Genomic DNA, 19,382 nt, shown 5'->3' with positions numbered 1-19,382 from the left:
TACACTGTAACATAGGCCTCATTTATATCCAGCTCACTCTGATACACTGTAACATAGGCCTCATTTATATCCAACTCCCTCTGATACACTGTAACATAGGCCTCATTTATATCCAGCTCCCTCTGATACACTGTAACATAGGCCTCATTTATATCCAGCTCACTCTGATACACTGTAACATAGGCCTCATTTATATCCAACTCCCTCTGATACACTGTAACATAGGCCTCATTTATATCCATCTCCCTCTGATACACTGTAACATAGGCCTCATTTATATCCAGCTCCCTCTGATACACTAACATAGACCTCATTTATATCCATCTCCCTCTGATACACTGTAACATAGGCCTCATTTATATCCAGCTCCCTCTGATACACTAACATAGACCTCATTTATATCCAGCTCCCTCTGATACACTGTAACATAGGCCTCATTTATATCCAGCTCCCTCTGATACACTGTAACATAGACCTCATTTGTATCCAGCTCCCTCTGATACACTGTAACATAGGCCTCATTTATATCCAGCTCCCTCTGATACACTGTAACATAGGCCTCATTTATATCCAGCTCCCTCTGATACACTGTAACATAGGCCTCATTTATATCCAGCTCCCTCTGATACACTGTAACATAGGCCTCATTTATATCCAGCTCCCTCTGATACACTAACATAGGCCTCATTTATATCCAGCTCCCTCTGATACACTGTAACATAGGCCTCATTTATATCCAGCTCCCTCTGATACACTAACATAGACCTCATTTATATCCAGCTCCCTCTGATACACTAACATAGACCTCATTTGTATCCAGCTCCCTCTGATACACTGTAACATAGGCCTCATTTATATCCAGCTCCCTCTGATACACTAACATAGACCTCATTTATATCCAGCTCCCTCTGATACACTGTAACATAGGCCTCATTTATATCCAGCTCCCTCTGATACACTAACATAGACCTGATTTATATCCAGCTCCCTCTGATACACTGTAACATAGGCCTCATTTATATCCAGCTCCCTCTGATACACTGTAACATAGACCTCATTTGTATCCAGCTCCCTCTGATACACTGTAACATAGGCCTCATTTATATCCAGCTCCCTCTGATACACTGTAACATAGGCCTCATTTATATCCAGCTCCCTCTGATACACTGTAACATAGGCCTCATTTATATCCAGCTCCCTCTGATACACTGTAACATAGGCCTCATTTATATCCAGCTCCCTCTGATACACTGTAACATAGGCCTCATTTATATCCAGCTCCCTCTGATACACTGTAACATAGGCCTCATTTATATCCAGCTCCCTCTGATACACTGTAACATAGGCCTCATTTATATTCAGCTCCCTCTGATACACTAACATAGACCTCATTTGTATCCAGCTCCCTCTGATACACTGTAACATAGGCCTCATTTATATCCAGCTCCCTCTGATACACTGTAACATAGGCCTCATTTATATCCAGCTCCCTCTGATACACTGTAACATAGGCCTCATTTATATCCAGCTCCCTCTGATACACTGTAACATAGGCTTCATTTCTTTCCAACTCTGTGATAATGGAAATTCATTGTGTAAATAGGTGTTATAACAAGGTTTAAGGTTATCTATTATTGTATAACAGTTAATAGAATTAGTGAAGGAGGCATGATGTTAATAGGTCAGACACTGTTGTAAGGATACAAACAACAGTAGCAAATATTTTTCTTCACCAGTGTTTATTGAACTAATTTCTCATAGAACCTAAAGCGGGGCATATATTATACAATTATTGGCCCGATAATCAAAGTGTATGTCCGCAACAGAAGTGCACAAGCCATTCGCTCCATCACTTTTCAGTTTTCTGCCACTTTATTTTACCTTATTTCACTGATTATAAAATTCACCATAATGTGGTCCTATAATAAAGATGACTGGATCCCATTACATGTGACCTAGTTCTCACTTATTGTGTATTTTGGTATAACAAAGAAATAACATCCCATAAAAATAGTGGAATGCTCATCAGATTCATTTTCAGTAAGTAGTAACAGTGATAATATTACTATTTACAGTCTTCTTTAAACAAAATATCTATAATGAAGTACAGTATTGTCCTTATTTTTGCAATAAGTTTTTCTCTTTTACTTTAAGCTACATAATTCTCCTGCAGCTCTATATCACAGACCTAGGGGCGTATTTACTAAGCAGTGGATTTAAAAAACCCTAGGTTTTTTTTTTAAAATGTTTTTTTTACATATTTTGTGTGCCATATTTAAAAGGGCAATAAGGGTAAATGCAAAATCAGGATGGTTTTGCATTAAGTTTTATTGCCATTTTAAAATTGGCAGGCAAAATCTGTAAAAGAAAAATAAAACACAGTATTTTGTAAATCCACTGCTTAGTAAATATGCCCTTTAGCCATTCACTTTTAATGCATTGCTAACTTGTTTACTTGAATCTACTAATCTCTGAAAAATGTATTAAATATTATATTAATATAATAACACAAAATAGTAGTAGCGACGTAAAGGTTGTGCAATAATAAGAACTAACCCCACATGAAATGTAGGTTCTTGATTTGTACGTGTACCTGCTTAAACCTCTTCCCAAAACTGGCATTTTAGCAAGAGTGGTATTGTGAAGATGGTGACACAGAATTCGGGTTGCCATATCATCCATTTAATTCAGGATTCATATGAATTACACAGATTCTGTGACTGGCTGACTTCAAGTCTCCATTTCAACTGGTGTTAATCAGCCACAGATCCTGTGTAATTTACTTGTCCTCAATTAAAGGGATGATGTGGATATATATATATATATATATATATATATATACACACACACAATGATATGTTTATACGAAAGCCGTTTGCTCAATTATACAGTATATGTAGGCCTTCCATATCATTCCATACACACACACATATATATATATATATTTAATGAGCAGACATTGCTGGGTTCCCCCCTATGTACAGTATAAGCTACTTACCAGACACCAGTAGGAAGCTCATGATATAACAGATGTCCCTCATTATAGTATGACTGGTCTCCTCACACGTTACTCTCATGTCCTGGTGTAAGGAATAATCCCACTGACTGGAGGCTCTGGGGTCTCTCACACATGTGATGTATGATCGCTCTCACACGCGTGATGTATGATCGCTCTCACACGCTGACACACTGCAGTGTTGAAGTGATCACTCTACAATCACACCGACAAACATGGACAAACCTGTGTTACAGTCAGGAGCCTGTTGTGATTATGAATTACATAGAAACATATAATGAGAGACGGTTTCCCTATATGACATCAGTGCTCAGTATTTCCTGGCTATAGCTTTCTACTTATAGATTATTTTAAACTACACATATAGGGGCAGGGAGCACAGCAAACTAACACAGCAGTAACTCTGCACCTGGGGAAACACCATGCTGCACTGCAGGTGGGGGAGATTTATAATGTACAGAGATGGTGATTTGGGTGGGGCGTGTTTGGGAGGCAGGGATCCAGCCAATGCAATCAGGAGAAATCTGCATGATCACTGGTGGTTCCCTCGGCTTGATGAGATTCCTACATGAAACACTGGACCTCATTCAGAGTCTCTCGCTAGATGCGATCGCTCGCCCCCAGCGTATGAAAATTGCTCAAATTGACGCCACGGGAAGCAGTCGCTCGCCAAGGCATAAGCACGTCCACCATGTCTTAGCGAGTGGCCAGCGTACGCCCAATTGCACAGGCAGAGCCGCCCACCAGCACACTTCATCTCCAGGAAGTGTATTAAAACATTGGTACATCGAGGACAATTGGAAGCGATCGCAGTGCTTGTGGTTGCCTTACCCTACTGCAAGCACTGCGAGGACTTCAGTGTAAAAAACAGGCATGTGACGTATACTATGATGCTGCGAGTTAAATATGCACGCCTCTAAAACGGCGTTGAAACACCCAGGCATGCCTGCGTTCGCACCTTTACTCCCCCGTTATTAGTGTCCTGCCCCTGTTACCACCCAGAAACGGTCTCTCCTGTCACTCATTTCACTGAGCTGAGTATTTTGCGCATGTGCAGAACGAAATGTGCGCATTCGTGTACGCAAACCATCGGCCCGCTTGCGAGCGCACATCGCTAGCGAGAGACTCTGAATGAGGTCCAAAGTGTATGAAAACATGAAATGTTTGTCGATAAGCAGGGGCAGGATCTGTAAGGGGGCAGTTTCCATACATATTCTGCTTAATAAATAGGCCCCTAAATGTGGAGTAACTCTGAGACATTTCATCACTATGCACTGATATGAGAAACTATCGAAATACATATTTATTTATTTTTAAATAAAGTTCCCTCTATGCCTCATATTATAATACTGAATGTATGTCCTTTGCTATGTGCGGTTATCTTTAATTGTTGCACAATATTATTCCTTCCATTTAGATGATATTTGGAAATCCTCCCTAATAGAAGTGGGTTTGTGTAACTCCCTGCGGTTGATACAATTGAGTTATTGCCACATTCAAATATTAGCAAAACAGGGGTCTATCTATGAAGGAGTGATCATTCCTATCTCTGGCTGATTTATTTGCAGAGCATGGGTTATTCACTGCTTCCTCCTAATTAGGATCATGGATACTGCACAGTGGGCCTGATTCAGAGCCAGTCGCTCTGAACGAGCGCCCGCTCTGAATCAGGGCGTTTTTTTTTTTTTTTGGTAACGGCCTCTTGGACGCTCGCATAGCTGTGGGTTACCACCCACAGCTTATGCGAGCGTCCATGATGATGGTCGCGATGGTCAAGACCATTGCGACCATCGGGCTTGCGACGAGACCCTTGCGGTAGGGTCTCATTGCCGTAAGCCCTAGAGTGCTTTTGGCTCTATCAGAGCCAAAATCACTCCCACTGACATCACTAGTGATGTCAGTGGGGCCGGACGCAGACGGTAGGCTTTCCCATGGGAGCGCCTCCGTCTGGGCAGCAACGCCCCAGGCACTCCCGCCAAAGGGGGCGTGCTGTCACTCACCATCGACAGCACGCCCCCCTTGGTGCGAGACCCATAACGGCGGCTTGGCCTGCGTTATTTGGGTCTCGCGCATGCGCATGACAGAGCAGCCTCCGTCGTGCACATGCGCACTTGCCCAATCAGCGCTCGCGAGCGGGTCTAAATCAGGCCCAGAAATCACTGATTTTGCTTGCAACCCCTTATTTACACAGTTTACCCCATCCCCATAGTGTTGTCTGCGCAATTTAACAATATTCAGATGGCGTTATCAGTACCCAATGGAGAGTGTGGGATGTTGGAAAATGCTTCACTTGGTCCCCACTGGGGCAGATTACTGGGCACCCCCAGTCCCCCCCGCACACCCCCCCTACCCCCCCGCACATGCTCATTGTGCAACGATAGGCAGTGAAATACAGAAATCCCTCGCTGGGGTGGAGACTTTCTGCTGGGGCTCCAAAGCCAATGAAACCTGTATTGCCATGATAAGCGCAAATATATATACCCGACAGTCACTGAGGTGTGCCCAGCTCTTTGGCCTCCATTTAATAAATGCCAGCCGCACTTTTCATTTATTATCACTGTGATACTTCTGAAAATGCTTCTGATATTTATCATAACTTATCCATATGGTGCGGTTTCAACCCTGGCTTCCTCGACCGTGTCGTCCTCTGCTGAGTAGCCAGCAGCCACAGGTCGTTGACTATTGTATGTGTGACGGCCGTCTGCGCACGCACCAAGCTTCAACCTAGTGGGGACTCAGCAAAGCCTGGAAGGGGCAATGGGGGACCGTACCACTAACTAGTTCTATAGATGGCACAAGAAGAGCAGCCATAAACAGCTGTAACCTAAGCTTACTGGTCGGGCAGTGATTCGCTTCATGTGTGGGGACTGCCCGATATGTCGTCCGTCGGATCACAAGTCACAGCGCAAGGTGTCTATCACACTGTATATGGACACCTTAAGGCTGGGTACACACGTAAAGATTTTCTGTCCAACCATCCAACTAGTTGATTGGTTGGAATGAAAATCTGGTAAGGTAGGAAAGCAAATGACAATCAGCAATTTGCTCCCAAACGCCGGAAAATGGACAAAAACTGTTGTTTGAACAAATTGTTTAGATCAAACATTTAATACATTTGTATGACGCCATTTTCATCTGTTTTCTGGCATTTAGGAGCAAATTGCTGATCATCAGTTAAGCTGCATACACACACAACGATTTTATGAACGATTATCTGTCAGATTAATGGTGCATACACACGATCAGATTTTTCCTTCAGATATGAACGATAACGATTTAAAAATCGTTCAGTCGTTCATATCTGAAGGAAAATCGTTCATATCTGACATGCCTGAACGACGGACGATCAACGATGCGCGTTCCCGTTTGTCAGATAACGATATCTGACATCTGATGGGTTTGCAGTCAGACTTGGACGATTCCATTCATTTTAATGCAGTCAAAAATCGTTCAATCGTTCAAATCGTTCAAAACTTTGGTAAAATCGTTCAAATCTTTCAAATCGTTTAATCGTTCAGTCGTTCATCTGACAAATCTGACAAGTCTGACAAATCTGACCGTGTGTACGCTCCATATGGCAGATTTTTTAAAGTGTAATGAACGATTTTTTAGAACTTCAAACGATTTTTGCATATTCCCTTCATGAAAATCGTTGAGTTGACAAGTCTGACTGAACTACAAACTACAAACGTGAATGCACATGAACGATAATCGTTCATCGTTTGCCTCAGAAAGTGAACGATTTTTTCAACCGATTATCGTTAAACGATATCGTTTAACGATAATCGTTCAAAAAATCGTTGTGTGTGTGTATGCAGCTTAACTCCCATATGTTACCAGATTTTCATTCCCAACCAATCAACTAGTTGGATGGTTGGACAGAATATCTTTACGTGTGTATGCAGCTTAAGACACAAGTTTCAGAGGTGACTACACCACACTAGACACAGTACATATTGCTTAGTAAGGGTTTACTGTACCAAATGAGGATAAATTATACCTGAATTCACCTAATTAACATGAACCCAGAGGAGTAGGAATTACTGTAAAACCAAGCTAAAGTAATACCCTATTAATAAAGCTGCATACACACACAATGATTTTTTGACCGATAATCGTTAAAAAAATCGTTCACTTTCTGAGTCAAATGATGAACGATTATCGTTCATGCACGTTCACGTTTGTAGTTTGTAGTTTAGTCAGACTTCTCAACTGAACGATTTTCATTAAGGGAATATGCAAAAATCGTTTGTAGTTCATAAAAATCGTTCATTACACTTTAAAAAATCTGACAGATAATCTGACAGAAAATCGTTCATAAAAATAGTTCATAAAATCGTTCGTAACAAAATCGTTGTGTGTGTATGCAGCTTAATGGAGCATACACACGGCCAGATTTGTCAGATGAACAATTGAACGATTTGAACGATTTGACCAAAGTTTTGAACGATTGAACGATTTTTGACTGCATTAAAATGAATGGAATCGTCCAAGTCTGAATGCAAACACATCAGATGTCAGATATCGTTATCTGACCATCGGGAACGCGCATCGTTCATCGTCCATCGTTCAGGCATGTCAGATATGTCAGATTTTCCTTCAGATATGAACGACTGAATGATTTTTAAATCGTTATCGTTCAGATCTGAAGGAAAAATCTGACCGTGTGTATGCACCATAAGAAATGAATTTGATGGTGTGTACTTAAAGTAATATAGTGACATATCACCATATACTTCCTCTGTTGTATTATATAATATATAACTGACTCTATGAAGTTGTTGCCATATATTAATGCCCCACAACAAGCCTTTGACACAGACATACATTATGTACTATTATTGCAGGGGGAGGGGGGGTGTACAAATGTCCTTCGTTTCAATTTAAAGTCTACAGTTCTTTCAGATTTCCTATAACTATTGCTAGGCAAGAGGCAACACGGTTGGTGTAATGGTCAGCATTACTGCATCACTGATGCCATGAGTTAGTTCCGTTAATGGACAAAGTGTGTGTGTAGTTTTCATGTTCTCCCCGAGTGCTCCGGTTTCCTCCCACACTCCATAAACATAATGATGGTTTAATTGGATTCTGACAAAAAAAAAGAACCCTTGTGTCTCTATGACAGGGATTAGAGACTGTATAAATATATTCTCTCAAGAAACCAAATAAACGCTGCGCACTGGGCTATTAGTATATCGTTTACGGTTGAGCTGCTGAAAAAAAGGGAGTGTTTAGCCTATGGTTAGATATTATATATAATAGGGTAATCAGCGCTCAACCTTGTGAGTCAACATGTACTGTACTAGCTGATTGTGGTAATGTAAGTACTTAAGTCGTTACACAGTGAGATACAATGGATCAATAAGGTTAAAATGCTTTACTTGAATGATAATTGGGCAATATTTCAGCACAATATAATACAATCTAAAACACAATCAATTATTGTGTCAGAGTGAACTGGATACAAATAAAATTTAATTATGCATTTCTCAAAATTGATCTTGTAATGAAACTACTAACTGGTGCTAAAGGTCTTTCATTAGACGTATCACTCACTCCAGCCTACACAACCCCGGTCCGGAGCCCCTGTACCTACCAGCTGAGTGGTTCTTCTCCATCCCGGGCAGAAGACTCAGCATATACCAGTCAGCGGGTCCTTACCACCATTTGACCCAGCACCAAAACATTGACCTAAGGGCCTGAATCAGACCCGCTCGCGAGCGCTATGCGCTCGCAAGCGGGTTGATAGTGGCCCAGTGCGCATGCGCACGACGGAGCCGGCTTCGTCGTGCGCATGCTCGAGACCCGGATAGCGACGGCCAAGCCGTCGCTCCGGGTCTTGTACCAAAGGGGGCGTGCTGTCGATGTTGAGTGACAGCATGCCCCTTTTGGTGGGTGGGCCGGGGGCGTGGCTGCCCAGACGGAGGCGTTCCCATGGGAACGCCTACCGTCTGGGGCCGGCCCCACTGACATCACAAGTGATGTCAGTGGGAGTGCTTCCGGCTCTGATAGAGCCAAAAGCACTCTTGGGCTTGCGGCAACGAGACCCTACCTCAAGGGTCTCGTCGCAAGCCCGATGACGCGATGGTCTTGACCATCGCGACCTTCATCATGGCCGCTCGCATAAACTGTGGGTGGTAACCCACAGCTATGCGAGCGGCCAAGAGGCAGCAACAAAAAAAAAAAAAACGGCCTGATTCAGAGCGGGCGCTCGTTCAGAGCGTCCGGCTCTGAATCAGGCCCTAAGAGAATAAGCGGGACGCCCCTTATCTCCTTTACTCACGCCAGCACCATTAACTCTTATTCCCATTCAGGGTCTCAGTGTATCATTTATCAGTGCGGATTACGGACTTTGTATTGACTATAGTTAATTGAAGCACCAGTTAGTAGTTTCATTACAAGATCAATTTTGAGAAATGCATAATTAAATGTTGTTTGTATCCAGTTCACTCTGACACAATAATTGATTGTGTTTTAGATTGTATTATATTGTGCTGAAATATTGCCCAATTATCATTCAAGTAAAGCATTTTAACCTTATTGATCCATTGTATCTCACTGTGTAACGAATTAAGGCCCTCATTCAGAGCCACTCGCTATTTGCGGTCGTTCGTTCTAAAACAAGGGGTGGCTTTTCAAATGAACCGTTCGCTGTTTGCGGTCTGTTCACGCCTCTATGTCTGAACGAGCGAACAAAACTTGCGTTCGTTTTTTTGAAAAATACGCCCCCTGGCCACTCGCATCCTACGTCATGTCCGCTATTTATTAGATTAATCGAGTACATCGACAAGGGTATGAACTGCTCGCTATTCTTGGGGTTGGTGTTTGCTACCACAATTTTGCGAGCAGTTCTGGCTATAAAATAACCCAGTGACGTGGTCGATGACGCTGCTGTTTTAAATATGCACACCCATAAAACGCCCGTTTTGACCTTTAAGCACGCCTGCGTTCTGATTTCCACTCCCCATTTTCAAGCACCTTCCCCTGTTACCACCCACATACGCCTCCTCCTGTCACTCAAATTATCAGGCATTCGCTATTTTGCGAGCACATGAATTTCGGTCGCACTGACTGGTTAGCGCATGCGTATAACGATCCGTACGCATGCGCAGTTGGGCTAACATCGCTCGGAACGAACGAGCGGCCGCTTACGAGCGGCTCTGAATCAGGCCCTAAGTACTTACATTACCACAATCAGCTAGTACAGTACATGTTGACTCACAAGGTTGAGAGCTGATTACCCTATTATATATAAAAATATTCTCTGTAAAGGGCTGCATACTAGAGCTGACAAGGGCCCGGGTACTGGGCGTCATGGCCAAATCTGGGAGGCGTGGCCACACCCCCGCAAAAAAAATGTATGTATCAGGTGGAAAGGAAACTTACTGTACTTTATTTGACCAAAACAATACGGATAGCGGCAAAATCACTATACTGCCCTTTACAGTCAAAGTAGTCTTTTAAAAAATGATAGTTTATTGACAAAGGAGAGCTATAGGTGACAGCTATAGGTGACAACAGAAATCCCACATTCATTCCAGAACCCTATATAATTTACTGTGACTCATGTTACTCATAGAAGGCCCAGAATATCCAGAGGCTCCTGATCAGTTCAGAGGTACCATCTCTAGGCTCTCTCCCTTGTGTACTGAGGGCCTGACTCAGCTTTGATCGCAGATGGTCATACGCACGCAATCGGCTGACTATTGTGTTCTGCGCATGTGTGATCCAGCCACTGTGATCGGGACTGTGATCGCAGAGGCTATGCAGACCCATCGCAGAGTGATTGACAGGAAGTGCCGTTTGTGGGCGGTGATGGGGGAGGTCGGGGAAACGCAAGCGTGTGCCGTTTCAGGGGCATGCTTAAATTATCCACTGCAATGGCCTATGCAGTGTGGGATCTCATAATGTGCGTGGCTGTTAGCAATTCCCGAGTAAGGTCAGAGCTGAGGCTGCGATGGTAGTCGATGTTACCGATGGTTTTGAGGTCTTGCTAAACATTACCGGTAAGTTGGTAAGTAAAGTGGGCGTCCTTATGTAGTGCTGCGGCGGAATAGCGAACACAATGGATTAGCATATTATCGCAGTTGTACTGCGTGCGTAATAGCACCTGCGATCGCAATAGCAACCCAAGCTGAAACAGGCCTAGAGCCATTGGTTTATAACCAGGGTATTTACTATATGATACATTTCCGTCTGGCATAGATCTGTAACCTCACCCAGCACAGCCAGTGATAATGTATCTATACTTCATATACTTCATTACAAAGAGCAGAAATCCACTATAAACCTTCGCCTGCCTAATACTTCCCAAGCACCTGTCTGTTACTCTTTTCTTCCTGCTATAAAATACAAAGTATCACATGGAAAGATTGTTATTTAGAAAAAATATAATGTAGTATTACTATTGTTACCATCCAATTATTTGGTACCACAAATTGTCGGCAGCGCCATGCAAGTGGCTTAATATAAAACATTGCAAAATAACAGAGCATAAGTACAATGCACAATAGCTTATCATAAGTACTGTACATAGCTTTACTATAAAACTGCAGGCTAGGTAACACAAGTAACAGGGGCAAAGGTACGGCAATGCTCTGGTGCTAGGAGTATGCACCGCTGCCAGGGGGCTCAGATCCTGTACCCAATGTACCCATGCTCCTGTATTTAGGAGGTGTAGCTGGATGCATCATCCCCGACAGGATATAATAAAATTTATTATTATCTACCCTGGTGCGTCGCGTGTATATTATTGTAAATGTATGCAGTACAGGGTATATTAGGATACTAACATTTCTGAGGCAGGAAGGTACCTACAGCATGTTTGTGTTATATTGTGGCAAAGGATTGTCCAAGTGGGGGGAAGGCATCACATCGACAACCACATTCTTTTTACGTCAGTCCTCTGTGTATGTGTTATAGCTAGTAGTGGGCACTGGAGCTCATTCAGACCCGCTCGCTAAGACGCATACTCTCGCTGCTGCCGGTTGTATGCAGTGTGTATGCAGTGTGCGCATACCTTAGCGAAAGTTCACAATGCATTCGCTCGCTGCTCATAGACAGCCCAGCAGAGTGAGGGACAGGAGAGCCCGTTTGTAGGTGGTAACAGGGGCTGGCCATTAAAAATGGGGGAGTGGAGGTGCAAACGCAGGCGTGCCTGAGCATCTCACAGGCGTGTTAGAGGTGTGTATAATTATAAGACAGCGTCATAGTACACGTCACCGGGCTGGTTGTTACACTGAAGTTCTTGCAGTGCTTACGGCAGGGTATAGTCAACCTCAAGCGCTGCAATAGCATCCGATGTACCGATGGTTGCATACACTTCCTGGACATGACGTGCACAAGTGGGTGTCTTAAAACAGGCTGGTGGGTGTCTGCATGCACGCTCTAAGAAATACTGCTCGTGCTAATGCATTGCTGTGCGGTATCACTGCCTGCAATTTGCATACACATCGTGCGAGCGATCGCATCTAGCGAGTGGCTCTGAATCAGGCCCACTGTCCCATGCAGTTGTTTGGGAAATTCAGATTGCTGTAAATTCTTTAAATCCCAATTTCAGGTTTTAGACCATTATTATCTATGCCCAGAGCAATTACCCAATGCTGACCGTTAATACTGTATATAACATCTGTGTTGAGAGGTTTGTCCTCGAGTCAAACTAGGGTAGAGCAATCTGCACCAGAGCAGAAAATCCATACCCATTGGTTCAGTCAAATGTAGCTCTGATTGGTTGGCTGAGTGCAGTCTACCGCGGCCTCTCCCAGCTTAGCTCCCTGCCCACATCATCCTCTAGGCCCAGTGCTCATTGGACTTACAGTATTTCAATGCATGGCTGTATATAGAGATCACACATTGCTGTATTCAGTTCCACTATCCTGTACTCCTACTCGGTGTGATATCACTATCTCATAGTGATATGAGAGCAACAAATAACACTCCTCCTGTATGTGCCTGCACAGCACCTATTATCTGCTATAATCCTGTGTCCTGAAGAACTAACATTCTGAGCCATGTTGAACCCAGAATTCTGAGTCTGCCGGATACCCTGCACTCCTGAGCTTATGTATGCCAAGGAGGAACTGGCCTCAGCATCTAACAAAGAGGAGCTACAGCAGCTATACCAACACCCAGAAATGTGCTGTCCTAGGTGGCAACGACTAATCTCCTGCAACTAGTGCGCAGTTGGCGGTCACAGCCTCTGTATGGTGGCCCAGCAACACCAGTAGGATAACTTACAGGAAATGGGAGCGCCTAGTTACCCCACAGAAAGACATTTGATATTTTAGAAGCAGGTGGAGATGGGAGCTGAGGGCCTGATTCAGAGCTGAACGCTCTGACCAGAGCGCTCGCTCTGAATCAAGGCCGTCCTATTTAAATGTGGAGCGGCCTTTTGGACGCTCGCATAGCTGTGGGTTACCACCCACAGCTATGCGAGCGTCCATAATGATGGTCGCGATGGTCAAAGACCATCGGGCATGCGACGAGCCCCTGCGGTAGGGTCTCGCTTCCGCAAGCCCAGGAGTGATTTTGGCTCTATCAGAGCCAAAGTCACTCCCACTGACATCATTATTGATGTCAGTGGGGCCGGACTCAGGGCTTCATTCAGAGCCGCTCGCAAGCGGCCGCTCGTTCGTTCCGAGCGATTTTCGCACATCTGCGCATGCGTACGGATTGTAATACGCATGCGCGAACCAGTCAGTGCGGCCGAAAATCGTGTGCTCACTAAATAGCGAGTGCCTGCTATTTTGAGTGACAGGAGGAGGCGTTTGTGGGTGGTAACAGGGGACGGTGCTTGAAAACGGGGAGTGGAGATCAGAACGCAGGCGTGCCTAAATGTCAAAACGGGCGTTTTAAGGGTGTGCATAATTAATACAGCAGCGTCATTGACCACGTCACTTGGTTATTTTATAGTCAGAACTGCTCGCAAGATTGCGGTAGAAAAAAACAACCACAAGAATAGCGAGCAGTTCAGACGCCGTTCGATGTACTTGATTAATCTAATAAATAGCGGACATGACGTATGATGCGAGCGGCCAGGGGGCGTTTTTGCCAAAATTACGACAGCAAAGTTTAGTTCGCTCGTTCAGACATAGAGGCATCAACAGACTGCAAAGAGCGAACGGTTAATTTGAATTTCCAGCCCCTTTTTCTGAACGAGCGAGCGCAAATAGCGTCCGGCTCTGAATCAGGCCCTCAGACGGTAGGCGTTCCCATGGGAACGCCTCTGTCTGGCAGCCACGCCCCCGGCACGCCCACCAAAGGGGGCGTGCTGTCAGTCACCATCGACAGCACGCCCCCTTTGGTGCGAGACCCCTCAGTCACTACTGTCAGTCAGGAGCCTTTAGCACTTATCTAGTGCAAAACAGAATAGATGAAAATAGATGGTCTAACCCTCTCAGCATGCCTCTTCCTATGCCTGACATTGTGGAGGGTAAATGCTGTGGTTTAAGGCCAGTTTAAAGTTTGAGGTGGCCCCAGGGCAACTAACCTGTGAGGGCCCACACCAGTAAAATGAAGAAAATGCCCCCCCTCCTGTCTCTGTTTGGTTTTCCCCTCTCCCACCCTGATGGTTAGCTCACAGCAGGCCATTCTCTGGACGGCTGCTCCAGGTCTCCATTGACCAACAACATCATTCCATCAGGTCTGCAATGCTGCCAGGAGAGGGCCCAGGAAGGAGTACCGCCAGTGACTGGGGACTCAGGTTGGGATCCAGCCAGATCAGATACCATCGGGGCAATGGTTGCCGACAGTCTTGTGGCTGAATGGTAAATGTTATGGAAAGACAGACATCAATACTATTTTGATGCATCTAAAGCAAGATGACTCTGGCCCGCCCGCCGATATCCCGACACTGCAAGCCTGACAGGGGACTAAAGATAGGCGTTGAAATCCCGATGCCTATCATTAGCCCCACTACGAAATCCTGACACCTGGCAAACCAAACGAAGGTAAGCTGGGTGTCTTAGGTTCTAGTCGCAGGGGGAGAGTTAGGATTAGGGACCCCTGGGAAGACTTAGGGTTAGGCACCACTAGGGGGGATAGGGATAGGCACCACTAGGGGGGGTTAGGGTTAGGCAGCCCCGGGAGGGTTAGGTTTAGGGCGCGGGGAGGGGGGGTTAGGGTTAGGCACTAGGGGGTGAGGTTAGGGTTAGGCAAACTAAGGGAGGGTTAGGGTTAGAGTAGGGAGAGGAGAGGGTTAGTGTGCTTACCAGCCCCAGACGGGATTTGGCTCCTTCTGTCTTTTGGTGTTGGTATATCAATAGCCGCCGGCATTACATACCGATTCCATTTATATATATATATATATATATATATATATATATATATATATATGTGTGTGTGGAACATTTACTTACATGTATTTAGCACCAGCATATTCTGTTGCGTTTTACAGTTGGGATAAATATATAGTTGTAAAGGTTCTTACAATGACATAAATAATTGTCTATGGGAATGTAGGCGGGTGGTAAGCCCAGACTGTGGGCCCAATTCATTACGGGTCGCTATTGCGATCACAGCTGCGATTACGCACACAGACCCGATGCAAAATATGCTAATGTCTGCAATCCCAATGCCGTCACAGGCCAACATAAAGACGCCCACTTCCTCTTACTCACATCCGTAATACTCTGCAAAACCATCGGTACCATCAAGTAACATCGGAGCCTCACGCACAATTGCACAAGGTCAGGCCTTACTCAGAAATTACATCGTCGCACACAGTGGGAGCTCAGGCTGCGTATGGCATCGCAGCTGCTAATTTATGCACATGCCTGCGTTTCGCACAGTACGCAACAATCGCCCGTCTACGTGCATAATAGTGTTTGTTAATTCTGACACCCCTACATGTGCAAGGAGATAGTCCTCGCTGCATTGCTGTCCCAGGCATGTTCCTCAGCACAAAACGGAGATGTTTGTACATGTTTTCTGGAATTCCACAGATTCAGACTGATAACAAACAGCTCCTGTATCTCTATAGATCTGTTTCTGTGTGATGTACTCACTGTGGGGTTTTCCGTACTGATTTATAATGAGACCCTAGTGATCCTTACTCTTTTCCGCATATATATATATATATATATCTATATATATATATACATACATACACAAACAGCCTTAAGTTACAAAGTTTCTGATTGTTATAGGTTAATATCGTAATTATGTTTCTGTTTCCCACTCTCCCAGTCCTTACATACTAATATGAGGCCAGGATGTGCCTACGGTACAAGCCTCACATTTTGTTTCACTTTCATCGTAACAATTTGTAGAAGACGTCAGAGGAATATGAGTAAAACATCGTTTATTTTTACTTATTTTGATACAACAAGATACGGATAGTAAATCTTGTATCCTTTTATATTCATTTCATCCTTCAGTCTAAATTGAGAGCAGCTCAAATATTGTCAAATAGCTCTTAAATGTAACATATTTTGTACACAGCTTTGTAAATATTTATGGGCAGATTTATCCAGCCCCTTTTTTCATCAGACTATGTAGAAGCTGTGTAGTTTCTGCTTACTTTTATATATCACCGCTATGTACCAATAGCCTAACGCCTGAGCTTTCACAGAAATCATATAACAAATATGATTATTCATCTTACAGTATGGACTGATAATAATTGGGGCAATGCCGCGATTATTAGTACATAGGGGGCATTTAAGTTCATTGACAACAATATTGTCTATAAAAATTAATATTTAAGTAAAATAACCTGCAACGAACAAGTCATAACATTCCAAGCCTTATTAAAAACTAAATTATTTATGCACTTTTGATTAGCGAACGGTTGTTGGTGTAACTGATAATTTTACAGTCTTTTTAAAACAATACATTTTTTTAAAGTGCAGCCTGGATTTCAGAACATGAGTTTTTCCTGAGATTTTATTTTTTAAAGTTTAAATAACATCATTTACACCTCACTTGTGCTTCAAACATATAGTTATAGTGTATTACTTGCACTATTGCTGGACTTCAATCTGCCCCTGTACTTCCCACATGTATTATTGCAGGAGCGTGTGTTGAGCTTATTATTTGGTGAGAAAAGTGACTGCAATCCGACAATATGGGGCATATGTATCAAAGCTTGATGTGAGATACAATTGTGAAATATACAGTATATCACCAACCAATCAGCTCCAAACTATCATTTCTTAAACACAGCCTGCAAAACGTAAGTTAGAAACTGATTGGTTGGTGATATATATCTCACATCAAGCTTTGATACATATGCCGCAGTGTGGGAAGTCCAGGAGCAGAGATTTTTTTTTTTAACTGGGGGAAGGAGGGATGTTGTATATTTATCATAATGGACAGACATTGCCAAGTTCCCCCTATGTACAGTATACAGTATAAGCCACTTACCAGACACCAGTAGGAAACTCATGACATAATAGATGTCCCTCATTATAGTACGGCTGGTCTCCTCACGCGTTACTCTCACGTCCTGGTGTAAGGAACAATCCCACTGGCTGAAGGCTCTGGGGTCTCTCACACACGTGATGTATGATCTCTCTCACACATGTGATGTATGATCTCTCTCACACACGCGATGTATGATCTCTCTCACACGCTGACCCACTGCAGTGTTGAAGTCGTCACTCTACAATCACCACCAGTAATGTGGAGAAACCTGTCTTGCAGCCAGGTGCCTGTTGTCATTACTGATTACACAGGAACTTTTTTGAATGATAGACGGTCATGTGGTCTCACACAGGTTTCACTCTGACATCACTCAGAATGAAGAGATAAGAAATCTGTAAAGGCCCCCATACATCAGAGATTGATTGCAGCAATCGTGCAATTTGCAATCGATTGTGTATAAAAATCTTTCCCTTTTTCAATCAATTGCAGATTGCTGAATTGCCACAATCGATTGAAAAAGGGAAATATTTTTATACACAATCGATTGTAAATTGCAGGATTGCTGCAATCAATCTCTGATGTATGGGGGCCTTAATGCAGAGACAGTAGTGGGGGCATATGTATCAAAGCTTGATGTGAGATCAAATTGTGAAATATATATCACCAACCAATCAGCTCCAAACTATCATTTCTTAAACACAGCCTGAAAAATGTAAGTTAGAAGCTGATTGGTTGGTGATATATATCTCACAATTTTATCTCACATCCAGCTTTGATACATATGCCCCAGTGTGTACAGACTATGGGTTAAGGGGTCTATTTATCAAGATGGATTTCATAAAATGATGCAGAGACAGCAGTTTGTATGTATCCCCGCTATGTCACATAAGGCTAACTACTGCCGCAGACTGCAGTCCCCATTAGTGTCAAAGGGGACTATGGTCTGATCCCTATGTACCAAAGTTTCGGGCATTTGGTACCTTTAGCTTACGCCATCCTGAAATTACATAAACCGCTTTCAATCCCCTGCAGCCTCCGGCCGGCTCTGGTGTCCGCCATTGTGCGCTGTGTCAGATTCCCAGGAGGAGTCTATCACAGATGTGAATGTAACTTGCAGAGTCGGCCGTTAGTGCTAACACTGTCCCTGCAAGTTACATTTAGTACATAGCGGGGATGATCATGTAAACAATGATTATCCCCGATGCATTATTCAATGAAAAATGGGGTGACACTTCCACAATGTGTAGTACATTATGTTTATACATGATCTATCACAGCTATAAGTCCATAGTCCTAAGGTGTGTATATGAATTCCAACCTCCGCCCCCTCCATCCACCTTTATGGGATATATGATATCGCCTGTGGCTGCACCCATGTGATCACATTAGCACGGGAGAAGGTGGGTGCAGCATTAAGAAAACAAACACTGGAGACAGCATAGAGTAGGTGTGTAGTGGGGTAGTGTAGGTGTGTAGTGGGGTAGTGTAGGTGTGTAGTGGAGTAGTGTAGATATGTAGTGGGGTAGTGTAGATGTGTAGTGGGGTAGTGTAGGTGTGTAGTAGGGTAGTGAAGTGGGGTAGTTTGGTGTGTAGTGGGGTAGTGTAGGTGTGTAGTAGGGTAGTGTAGGTGTGTAGTGGTTTAGTGTAGGTGTGTAGTGGTGTAGTGTAGGTGTGTAGTAGGGTAGTGTAGCGGGGTAGTGTAGATGTGTAGTGGTGTAGTGTAGGTGTGTAGTGGGGTAGTGTAGGTGTGTAGTGGGGTAGTGTAGGTGTGTAGTGGGGTACTGTAGGTGTGTAGTAGGGTAGTGTAGGTGTGTAGTGGGGTAGTGTAGGTGTGTAGTGGAGTTGTGTAGTGGGGTAGTGTAGATGTGTAGTGGGGTAGTGTAGGTGTGTAGTAGGGTAGTGTAGGTGTGTAGTGGTTTAGTGTAGGTGTGTAGTGTAGGTGTGTAGTAGGGTAGTGTAGCGGGGTAGTGTAGATGTGTAGTGGTGTAGTGTAGGTGTGTAG

At 43.9% G+C, this 19,382-nt stretch overlaps 1 protein-coding gene across 2 annotated transcripts in view; it reads right to left on the bottom strand.

Moving 5' to 3' along the window:
• LOC148517805 (serine protease 33-like) overlaps window positions 1-17,643 on the bottom strand; it is a 30,778-nt gene extending 13,135 nt beyond the window's left edge. The window contains exon 1 of one of the 2 annotated variants that reach the window (XM_088478166.1): window positions 17,381-17,643. In XM_088478166.1, the coding sequence (XP_088334292.1) occupies window positions 17,381-17,423 (43 nt within the window). In that variant the 5' untranslated portion in view covers window positions 17,424-17,643. Of the gene's footprint in view, window positions 1-2,998; window positions 3,430-17,380 lie in introns of those variants that run through there. The other variant, XM_088478165.1, reaches the window with a different exon arrangement.
• Between the last annotated feature and the right edge of the window lie 1,739 nt (window positions 17,644-19,382).

The sequence above is a fragment of the Taudactylus pleione genome, unplaced genomic scaffold (assembly GCF_031769625.1).
Source record: "Taudactylus pleione unplaced genomic scaffold, aTauple2 ptg000209l, whole genome shotgun sequence".
NCBI classification, from domain to species: Eukaryota; Metazoa; Chordata; class Amphibia; order Anura; family Myobatrachidae; genus Taudactylus; species Taudactylus pleione.
This window is presented reverse-complemented; position numbering and strand designations above follow the sequence as displayed.